Source organism: Lycium ferocissimum, chromosome 2 (assembly GCF_029784015.1).
Source record: "Lycium ferocissimum isolate CSIRO_LF1 chromosome 2, AGI_CSIRO_Lferr_CH_V1, whole genome shotgun sequence".
Taxonomy (NCBI): domain Eukaryota; kingdom Viridiplantae; phylum Streptophyta; class Magnoliopsida; order Solanales; family Solanaceae; genus Lycium; species Lycium ferocissimum.
Genome location: NC_081343.1, coordinates 64265964 through 64278018, shown reverse-complemented (window position 1 = coordinate 64278018; position 12055 = coordinate 64265964). Strand labels below are relative to the sequence as shown.

Genomic DNA, 12055 nt, shown 5'->3' with positions numbered 1-12055 from the left:
GCACCATGCTTCATTGAATTCTTCTCTTTTGAAGCATGGGTCATTAAGAAGAAGATATGAGATTATAAAATCTTACAGCATCTTTGATTTCCTTGCATTGTATTGTTTGACAGGCTAGTAGCTAATTATAGTTATTACATTTCTTCAAATAAAATATTTTAGTAAACAACAAAAAATTAAATATCTTACAAAAGAGGCATACACATTTGATAGAATTTGAAGGGAACAATGTCACAAAAAGATTACAACATTTCCTCAACAACATAATGATACCAAAAGGATATTTGAAATAACAACATACTGATACCAATTTAATAATTTCAAAAATTTAATTTATGAAATGATATTTTCTAATATTCTAATTTAAAATAACAAAAGAACATGTTTTAGTAAAATTAAAATACCTTTCATTTTTTTCCTAGAAAATAATGGAAACATACAAATTTATAACATTATTATAAATGTACTTGCGAAACTTAAATTTTCAATAACTAAAAAAAGGCAAATCAAGCCATAACATTAAATGAAATTAAAATTTCCAAAAGTGATTACGATGAGACAATAAAAAATCAAGAGCAAAACTGTCAAAAGCATTCGATTCATTTTTCTCACAACAATCAGGTTTTTAAACAAAAATTAAACAAAAGTTGTCAATATTTCTAGACATCGAAAAGACAACAATCAACCAAAAATGCACAAAACTTAAGTACTTAAATCCCTGGAAGGAGTTTTAAAAAAGTTGCTTGGCATTTTGGTAAATGATGAATGAATGCAAATAAACTCGATTGGCAAAATTGTCACTAATAAACTTCAACATCGATGAAACATCTTTTTACAAAGTCAAAGCAAACTTTAAAATATTACTAACAAATACTCAAACTTTTATCAATTATTTCTCCATAACAATATTGCATACTCCAAAACTAAGTCAACTAACAGACATCATATCTTCAAATTTAGTGAATTAACTAAAATAATCACAACGAAATAGATATTTTAATTTCATAGAAAAAATAATTAATTTGTAGCAGAAGAATTTTTAAACTTTGAACTTTCTAGTGATGCCTAGCTCTTTCATAATCTGTGTAATTATTCACACCAATTTGGCATAAGAAAATGAGATTATGGATTGAGATGGTAACAAATAGTGAGGTGAAAGTGATAATTTAATAAGATAAGTCTGTCGAATTTTGCAACTTCTATGTAATATTGTAACTACCTCATAAAGTCTTTGTTGTTGTCTGCTTCGTTATCTTATTCGTATCGATCTCCGGCTTCCCACCATAATAAAGCTCCTTGATTTCATTGAAATCCATCCTATCAAACTTGTTCTTCCAAACCCCATTGGGATAAGTTTTTTTCTTAACCCCTTGAAAAATAAGTACTTTCTTCTTTGTCACTATCATTCTCGGAAGTTATTGAAATATAAGCATTTTGTTATCACTAATGGAATGACCCACAAAATTAAATTTTTCATTGATATATAAACAATTTTTTTGCTCATAAAAAATGAGGGCAACGCAAAGTAGTTGCTCACAATTGTCACCACCGCCACCAAAGCAAACACCAGTGCCAGGAAGATAGTCTGTTTTGCACGACCGGAATCGCCACCGCTCTTTTTGCAGTGGAAGTTTAGAAGAAAGATCTGTTTTGCTCCAGAATTAGGGTCGCCAATGTTTGGTGCGGGATTTTGGAAGAAAGATTTGGTTGGCAAAGAATTTGACATAAGATAAGGAACTAAAAAGAAGATTTTAAACTGAAATTGAGAGAAGTTGTTATGCAACTGAAAATTGAACTTAATAGGATAAGGGAATTAATGTGGAACTGTAACTGAAATTTTTAATCCAAACGGATTTTAATCGAAGGCCATTACTATTGGTAACCATTCGTATCAATTGTTGAAGTGATGCAACTGTTCAGCCTTTATTTTTTAATGGAAAAATGGATATTTAAGTGGAAAATGTAAGAAAAAAGCAAAAAAAAAGAGAAAAAAAGATAAATAGCAATTCTAGCTTGTGAGTGTCGTGCCCTATTTTAACCGGGGTCAAAATAGTTTATAACATCCGGGTAATTCCGAGATTATTTAAAGTTAAGGGTCGCCACCTAATTATTTACGGTGAATTAGGACACCTAAAGTAATTACCTAAAGTTGATTTTATGTTAAAGTATACGAAACCAAATAATTCTAGGTACGGGTTCAACTAACCTAGAGGGAAGGTATTAGGCATCCTCTAAGTTCCATTAATAATGGTTAACCGACCGGACTTAGGTGCATTAGTTAGGCTAAGAATGCAAGTTGTAAAAATTATGTATTAACCTATAAGGTAATTGATTTAAACTAAGAGGAGTTAGAATTAGTGTTTAAAAAGTGAAGGCAGGAACTAAAATGTCTTGTGGTGTCTTAGCTCTTTGTTGACAAAATTTCCTTAAGTATGAAAATCCTTCTAAATTCTCCCAATCAAATAACCAAAACGTTGAAACCTTTCAATACACCCTAACCGAGACTGGACTTAGCTTTCAATTTCTTTCATCTTCTTAACAATCTTTTCTTCTTTTGTTTTAAAAATGGCGGCGTCTATTTGTTTTTTTTTTTTTAACACTTCTGCATCCTCTTTGTTCATATCCTATTAAACTTAGGCTCCCTGATATTACTAGTTATAGATGAAATTAGTATGACTAAATAAAATTGATTGTTAGTCTTAACATTCAACGAATATCACATAAGCAAAATGGAAGCAAACAAATCGACAAACGGGACAAATCAATGGGATGTTCTGCCGAGCTATAATGTTTCCTGTTCAGCTCGAACATGAAAGGAAAAACAGAGGCACAACAACTGCTTATGACAAGCAGTAGATTTGACTTTAAAACGGCAATTGTTTGCCTAAAACGTCATGGCAATTTGTCACAAAGGAATAGCAGCGATGCGCAATCATTGTCTTATGAATGTGGCAGCAAGGTTGTCGAAGCAACTCGAGGATGTTTGGGATTCGAAATTCCCAGTTCAAGCAAAGAAGAAAATGAAAAGGAAAAGAATTAGTATATTGAGGATTCATGAGGCCTACACTTCAAACACAAAAATAAGAAGGCAGCAGCCGGACTTAGATGAAAAAGAAAGAAAAGGGAATAAGAGGCGGCACAACATATAAGAAAAAAATAAAAAAATAAAAAAAAGAATAGTGAAGCAGCCAACAAACTGAAGCAAGTTAAAGTATTAAGCACTATATTGAACAGAACCAAAAGGAATGAGGGAAATGGGAGGATTGCTTTGGCTCAAATGACACATCGTTTGAGGATCCTAAAAAAACATGATCTCTATTCGATACACTCCAGCACGCTCAACCAGATAAGAAAACAATTAAGCCAATTCCTATATCCATTCTTACATTTAACAAAATAAGAAATAGCCGAGGTTTCGGAAACATGAGTTTTACATGAAACTTGACATGGAACATAATGTCTATTCGCAATTCTTCAGCTATAGCAGCCACACGAAATAAGAAGACACAGACATATTTTCTCGAATCATAAATAGTAATAACGAGGCATTAAGACATGGTTTCTATATGCTAACAGAATTTCGACTAACAGAATTCAACAAGACAGAATATCTCATAACTAACACATCTCGAAAATTAAATTAAACTAGCAATGCATGAACATTATTTAAATATTGGCAACGTATCTCCGATTACACTAACACAGTAGGCTGTCTAAATTAACGAAACTACTACTGAATCAATTCACACAAAACTCATAAACAAACTAAACTACTAGAATGAAAATAAGCTAAGACGAAGAAGAGATTACCTTTTTGTGGTACAGTGAAAGGGGCGTCAAGGCCTCGAATCTACTCTCTCGTATGGTCAGATTCGAAACTCGAGTCAAAATTAAAGTATGTCTGAAGTAGTTGAAATGCTTTTGCCGAATAGCGGCGAGAGTTAATGAATCGTCAAGAACTTAATCTTTTGTCACAATTCCCATATTCCAACAAAAAGTGTTTTTCTGATTTTTAAAGTTCAAAACCAGATTAAAAAAAGAAAACTCAAGACTGTTGTTTTTTGGTATTTTTAGAGAATTCCCCCCGTTCCTCAAAAAAAAAAAAACCCCCCTTCGGCTATGACTCAAGGATGTATTTTATAGGTGGAAAAAAGTGTTAGGGTTTCGATTTGGGCGGGGTTTTGAGCTTGAATTCAAAAACCAAATCCGAACGTTAGGGTTCTTGTTGTGACATTGATCAGACCCAAAGGGAAATGGACAAAAACCCTTTAAAACTTGTACTCAAAAAGATCTGAAAGGCTGATAAAGCAAGATTCTACCCTACACATAGACAAGAAACTCATTAAAACTTGGATCGAAACAAACACAAGAAAACGAAAAAGAGGAGGAAAACGCTCTTTCAATGTCGAACCCGTGACAACCTATAAATTATCCCTCCCGATTTAAGCCATGCAAGGTCTGTAAGAACACAAAAGGATTTCTGAGATTTTCCATTTTCGTTTAAAGTGAGAGAGGGAGGAGAGAGAGGGACTGTGTATTGCACGAAAATGGTATTTTTGGCATCTGCCATGGTTGAAAGAGGATCTATGTTTTGCTTGAAATGGATGAAAGAGAGAGATGAGGAGAGGCTTGTGCCGCTGGTTAGGAAAGAAAAGTGATGAAACCCTATGTTTCAATATTTTGAATGGACCGGGTCGGGTCCGGGTATTTGGTTGGGCTGGACCGATTAAAGTGTGGGCTGGTAGAGTTAAAAAAATATTGTTATTTTCTCCTCTATTTTAATTATTCTTTGGGCTTCTAATTTAATAACTAGTACAATGTATACTATGTGAAGATAAATAGTAATTAGTATGTATAAAGTAAAATTAATTTAGCGCATACAAATCCTAAAATGAAATGATGACGAACCATTTAAAATTTGTGGTAAAGTAATGCTAATAATGTTGATAGTAGAATAATGAAAAATGAAAATAATGATATTAATAGTAGTAGAAATAGTAGTGAAAATAAAATACTTAACTCGTCAATAAATTTAGAATCCCAAGAAATAAATTAATAAAGGAGGACAAAATTGAATGGTTATTACGAATAAGGCTTATGTCACCTGGCTTATACTCGCTATTATATATAGATAGATAGCGTAAGTTTAGCATCGCCTAAAAATATAACATAATTATTCATAATAAGTGAAATTAATAATTTGAAAACATAAGACGAATGACCTGTTTAATAGTATGTGTAAAATTCTTATAATACTGTCAATATATGTAAATTAAATCAATTTTATTTTTCTAAATTTCTGTATTGATGTACATCCAGCTCCCATTATTTGTATGATGTCCCTTTCAGCACCTTGGGTAGTCGGGGGCATAAACGAAAGGTGCAAGTCATTATGATTTGCTGAATTAGCTAATGCTGCAGTTAATATAGCAATTAAATGGAACCTGTCATGATTATATGTGGATGCAAAGTGCCTTTTATTAAACTATCCAAATACTCTAAAAGAATGCTTGCGCCCCCAGCATGGCGGCTGAGCAATTGACAAATTAAACAAGGATCATCAAAGCCATTAATTCTTAATTATTGCTCCTATCACGATTAGGCCATCACTGTGAACTTGTCTGAATCTTTGTTGTTTTCTCATAGATTATAGTCATAAAATTACCTATTATAAAAAAATTATGATGAAAGTTAGAAGATCTCGTCAACTTCGATCAATATATTAAAAATAGAATTATGACACCTAAAAAGAGTTAGGCAAGAACTTTTAACCCAATACATCAACCTTGCCATACGTGGGATAATTATTTTACCCTTATCAGTTGATTTTTTATTTAAAATTGTAATGGTTGGATTACGCTTGACAATGGAAGTAGACAACTGAAAATCATTACTGTAATTTAAGGCACGTTATTTTCACAAATTGGATTCGAGGATCAGTTTCTGACCTATCCTCTGCAATTAATATAAAGCAAGGTGTCTCGCTTATACTTGTCAAAATTTATGCTTACCTCCTCTAGTAACAAGTGGCTTAACTAAGTTAAAACTTTTAAATGTCGACATTTATTATCCTTATATATTATCTTAATATCTATGAAAAACTTCATTGCCTGCGAGGTTTTTGTCAACATCAGTTAAGACCGACTTTGAATATCTTATTTAACTATATTACAGTAATAAATGAGGAAAAGTAGCCCAACAAACATTTTTGAGGGGGTTTGTTGTTATTTCAAATCTCTTTACCATTCTTTATGTCATACCACCTCCCAAATATTTATTTGTTAAGTAAATTAAATGGAGGTTGGATGGTGTGGCGATAAGAGTTAGTAAGAGATGGGGAAATTTATGCATGGATTAAAAGTGTAACGGAAACAGGGTTTAAGGAGAAGAAAGAGTACTGAGAGTGTGAAGAGTGTTCACCCATGAGTGCTAATTGATGGACTCTAATGGCAGAAACAAGACAAGAGTTACAGTGACTTAAAGTAGGATAATGATAAGCTTTCGATTCCAAATATTAAATTTTGTGACACTTAGTAATTTCATTTCAACCTTATAAACAACTTTGTTAGTTTAATCAATATTGAGTTTCTCAGAAAAACTTGAAACATAGATTAAATCAACAGTGTATGTTAGAATAGCACAAAGTGTCACTTAGATTAGGCTAAAGCTAAAATATTACTGAAAGACGCGTGATTGATTATGTGGTCACTCAACTATTAGAAATAGCTTAACAAAAAAAGTCTACTAGTTAAATATAGGAGTATTTACTTTTCTCAAGCAATTATAGTAGTTTAGTTGTAGTTTAAAGGACAAAGGAATACTTTCAGCCAAAAAAAAAAAAAAAAAAAAAAAAAGGCAATGAATTTCTCCGTCCATTTCATAACATTTAGCTTGGGCACATCCCTTAAAGAAAATTACTCACCCTAGAAGTAAAAAGTGTTATTAACTTATCCTTAATCAAATGACTTGAAAAAGGAAACAATAAAACTCCACTTATCTAAATAAGGGTAAAAATGGAAGGAAAAATCAATGTCTTCTTAATTTTTATTTTGAAACAAAATAAAAAGGTAATAACACCGAGAATTTGACCAAATACATCCCGATTATTTTATCACAACTTTCATTACATCCTTAAAATATTCCACTTAACCAAGAACATCCTTGAAGTTTAAAAAAAGTGACCAAAAACATCCTTCCGTCAACTTTTCCATCTTCTCTAACTGAATGATCTTTTTTCTTGCTGACAATACATATACTTCAAATTTCAATTTTTAGATTTATCAGCTGCAATCTAGTAGAAGAGCACATCACATCTCAAAAAGAACCCAATTCTAAATTCAGAAAGATTCTAGAAAATGGAATTGGTATAGGAAGTTCATCAAAAACAGAATCTGCTGAAGCTTGAGAAAGAAATGTAGAAATGTCACTGTGCCTATTATGAATTAGATCATGTAATAGTCTTCCCTCTTCTCCTCTGTTTTGAGAAAAATGTAAAAGCGTATCCACAGGAAGACACCGTAAAACTGACTTAGTCTGTTTTTTTCTTCTTCTTAAGTTCTGCGTTGATTTGTCATTCTTAAATGAAGATTTCAATTTCAGCTTCTAACTTGATCAATCGCAATTTAGAGTAAGTCAAGCCGTAGTTCAAAACGAATACCAAATCCAATTCTGGGTACAACAAGAACCTATAAAAATGAATTGGTAGAGACAATTCATCATCAAAAATTGATGTTCTGACATAACGAAATAATGAAAAGGTAAAGAAAGGAAAGATCAAATATCAGACAGAAGAACTTCATCATCCATGTAACAACATGCATCTTGTATATAAATATTATAGCAATCCTTTTGCTGCCTCGTTTAAATTTTTTCATGTATGTTACCTGTCTTACAAAAAAAGATAGTAACAATATTTTGTCTTTTTATATTCAAATATTTGAAGGAGCTCCATCCAATTCTTTGATGTTGTGAGTATATATTCATATCAGGAGTTAGCTAAAATTATATGATGCCGGCAGACTTGGACCACAGTAATAGTTTGGCCATGTTGAGTCTCTATGCTGGTTATTCCGTTAGAGAAGATGGAAAAGTTGATGGAAGGATGTTTTTGGTCATTTTTTTAAACTTGAAGGATGTTCTTGGTTAAATGAAATATTTTAAGGATGTAATGAAAGTTGTGATAAAATAATAGGGATATATTCGGTCAAAAGCTCTAAAAACACCACTTATTATAAAACGTATTGAATACTATCTTTTAGGTTAAGAGAACATAAGAACAGGAAGAAGCGGGGCAACCTGAGAAAGCAAGATGTTGAGTTCATTACATAGAGAATTGACAGCAAAAGTGAACATGTATATGCAAAAGTATATGACAACAGGGAAAAAGAAACCATAACAAAAACAAACCAAGAAACAGTTAAGCAGATAATTTTGCAACAGCTAGCCTTGTTTCCTTCTTCCAAATATTTTACTCTGTTTCAGAACATCCCTGTTCTTCTAGAAGAAACAGCATAGCTTCTACTTCTTGAAAATACATCTGTATTCACCATTACATCCTCACCAAAATCACAAGGCTTGTCTTCATCGATTCTTCCAATTGCAACAGATCGACTACGAGGCACCACATTAATATTCACTGCATTTTTAGCAAGTGATTTTTGCCTGTGTAAAAGACTCTTTCTCGAAGCAATTCGCATAAGTTCCCTGAAATCTTCATCACGGCTACTTGACACAGTCGAATTAACACTGAAACTTCTAGGCAAAGCTGAGATTTGTGGAACCCCCATAACGCTACCATATCCAATTCTTCCAGAACATTCCATCAGGCTATGGACATAATAATCCCTTGCTTTAACTAAAACTCTGATTGGTGCTTTTATGCACTTCTTGATTCTGCTTTCTTTGCTGCCCTTTGTGCTCATTTTCACTTTGATCAAGAAGAAATGTTGATAATATTGGTGGATATATACAATGTATAATATGCAAGAACAAAGAAGGATAGGAGCAAAAAAAAAAAAAAAAAGGCAAGATAACAGCACAGCTTTGGAGAGTGGAAAAAGCAACTTAAGTTTTAATGATTGAAGACACTATATTGGTGGAGTATTTATAATCTGTTCGTTGGGACAGATTGGCATGAAATATGAATATCGTGAGTGGCCTTTGATGGAGAAATAATAGAAATATAAAAAGGGGTTCGAAAAGGATTGGGCAGACAGAATTGATATAAAGATGAAGGTTCGCATGTGGCATGATCAAGAAAAACTTATCATTAACGATAAAATGAAATTATATTCGAATAATAGAAAATTGTCATTCCTTTTTGAATAAATAAAAAATAAATGAAAATGTGTCACTTAAATCTCTTTATACACTAATAATGTAAATGTAGCAGATAACATGCCATATTTTCCAAGTTACTAATCTTATTTAAAAAAATAATATATATATTTTCTTAATTATAATCATCATTGAGGTGATCTGATCGTTTAAAATTTAATTATACTGTCAAGTGTTTAAAAGTTTTAACTCTAAACAGGTTTATGTGGGACGTCATGAGCGAAGAATTCATAATGTCTGAACAGAAAGGAAGACAAAAATTATGGCTGAAGGAGTGGACCATGTCCAAATACAGCTTAATGTTCAATATAGTTACTATTTAAAAAAGATACACGCCGCAATCCAGATGACAATGATGACCCACTTAAGTATATTTTTTGTTAAACAGTACGCTAAAGTTGAATTATCGCATTACTATTATGTTAATGACAAGGGAGAAAGGAACACAATTTAGAAGACTTGGAGTTGCATTTGGAAAAGGAAAATACAAAACAAATTTCCAAATTTCAGACTTCCCTAGTCAATGTGAGATAAAAAGAAGATAATAATAACCATTTCTGAGTCAGTCGTCGTTTAAAATTTAGTATCGTCATTTTTGTTTTCTCATGTTGATCATATTGTATGCCAACATATGCTATTTGTAACAGTTTTGGAGAAATTCTTGTAAGTTGCCTCTAGGACGGACAGACGAGATTTCCTAGTATTAGATTATTTAGGCCGAGTACTTCCATGTGGCAAATACAGCTTGATATATGTAATGGCGAACTAGTTACTACAAATAAATCCATATATAAAATGTGGATGATTTTGGTACTTTGCTGATGGAAGATCCATGCAATTGACATATGGTGAAAGTATAATCACCTTTGTTTTCATCCTTAATTGATTATATATCGAGATGGCACAGCCAGATAAATACTATTGGTGTGCTATTTACGTGTGATTATATATGAAAGCAACTAATTATATAATGTGTAAAAAAGTTAGACGTTTGGAGACAACTTGTAATATCCATGTATGTCAATTGTCGTTGAAAGTAATGTTGTGTGTTTTTTTTTTTGGTCTTGTATGATGTATGCGTCTCAATATGTGTTGTTATAATATTTTCATGATTTTCTATGAATGCATTACTAAGTCAATTGGAGTATCGATTTGTATCATTTCTAAAAAATAAATTTGCACAAAAATATGCGAAATGATTGAAGTTGGCTTGGCCAACTCGAGAGTTATTTTATAGAAAAAGGACCAATAAAAAAGGTTGACGGGATCACTTCCTATTCGTTGTTTAATTATTTAGGAAAGTAATATAAAGTGTCAAAGGAAAGCTAATTGAGCCACCACGGTATTTTAGAGGGTAATTTAAAGCAGCTCTGCTAGATCTCAACTTGATCAGCAGCGCAAATGTAAATTCAGCACTCTCTGAAATTAAAGTTGAATAATTTATTCTTTTCAAATTAATCGTTGGTGGCCATTGAACAATTAAGTATGAACTACGAAGAACATGAATCATGAGATATAGATAGATTAAAGAATTTATTGAATATGAGTTTCATCTTCTTTCCCATGAAGATTGAGTAGAAGTTCAGTAATAAAATTCTTACCTCCATCATTGAGGTTACATTTTTAACTGCCCTCCACTTTGTCATCTCCTAAGGCTTGAGGTTTAAAAGAAAAAGTTTATTTTCGTCTTTTCATGAGAAAATGTATATAACTTCAGTACTCCTTTCGATTGCATATTTTTTGTTTAACAAACTGAAATTAATTTAAAATATTTGACGTTTAAGAAGTACAAAAATACGTACATTTATTACGTTTTCATTTTCAAATTTACAATTTCACTCAGTGTAGGGCTAATTAATTAAGTGTGACTTTTGAGGGGAGATAAAGAGTACTATAAACAAATATTCTTTTGATTAAGGATGTAATTATCTTTCTTAAGAGTTATACAAAAACCTTAAAAGACATATAATATGAATATGATCAGTGAGTATTTATTGTCGTTCCTAGCTAGATATAATAGAGAACTAGTAATTTGGTCCGCAATTCGCGCGGTTATTAAAATCTTATTAAATTATGAAATGAATCTTTTTTTTGAATATCTAAATACAAAGAGAAATTCAATAAATAAATAAACCTAAAATTTTGTCAATCGCGTTCTCTTCACATTATGTAGTTTTGAAGTATTCAAATGTTTAACAAAATAATTGAGACCCTTAGTTATAAATGTATACCATCGACATTTTATTTTATTTTGAGAAAATACAAAAACATTGTTTCCTTTGAAGTCAATATTTTGCATAATTTTTGAAACTCCATCTTTTGTTATAACTATAATATTTTAATTCCTCGTCCTCTTGGTTTCATTTTTTCCTTTTTTTGTTGTAGTTTCAAATAAATAAATTTTATTTGTTTCAAAATAAATTGGTTTAGTGGAAAAAGTTAAAAGGAAAAATACATAATTTTTCTATTGTTGATAAGTTAAATAAGGATATAAGAAACATAGACTTTAATCCCTACATTAAGCTTAAAGGATTTTTTTTCAATAAGTAAAAATAAGCATATTACAGTAATAATATGCATAAATAATTGAAAAGGAACAAAATACACAGAAAAGGAGCACCAAAAGAAAAATAAGCACAAAAAAGGAAAAATGAAAAAAACTGATCTACAGTTTTGTTTGATAAGCACTTGATAATCCAATTGAAATGAACATATAACA

The 12055-nt window shown here is 31.4% G+C and overlaps 1 protein-coding gene across 1 annotated transcript; it reads right to left on the bottom strand.

The window, feature by feature from the left end:
- Positions 1-8296: 8296 nt before the first annotated feature.
- LOC132048314 (uncharacterized) lies at positions 8297-9155 on the bottom strand. The gene has a single exon (XM_059439221.1). The coding sequence runs from the start codon at positions 8919-8921 to the stop codon at positions 8478-8480; it is 444 nt and encodes a 147-aa protein (XP_059295204.1). The 5' UTR covers positions 8922-9155; the 3' UTR covers positions 8297-8477.
- Positions 9156-12055: the final 2900 nt, after the last annotated feature.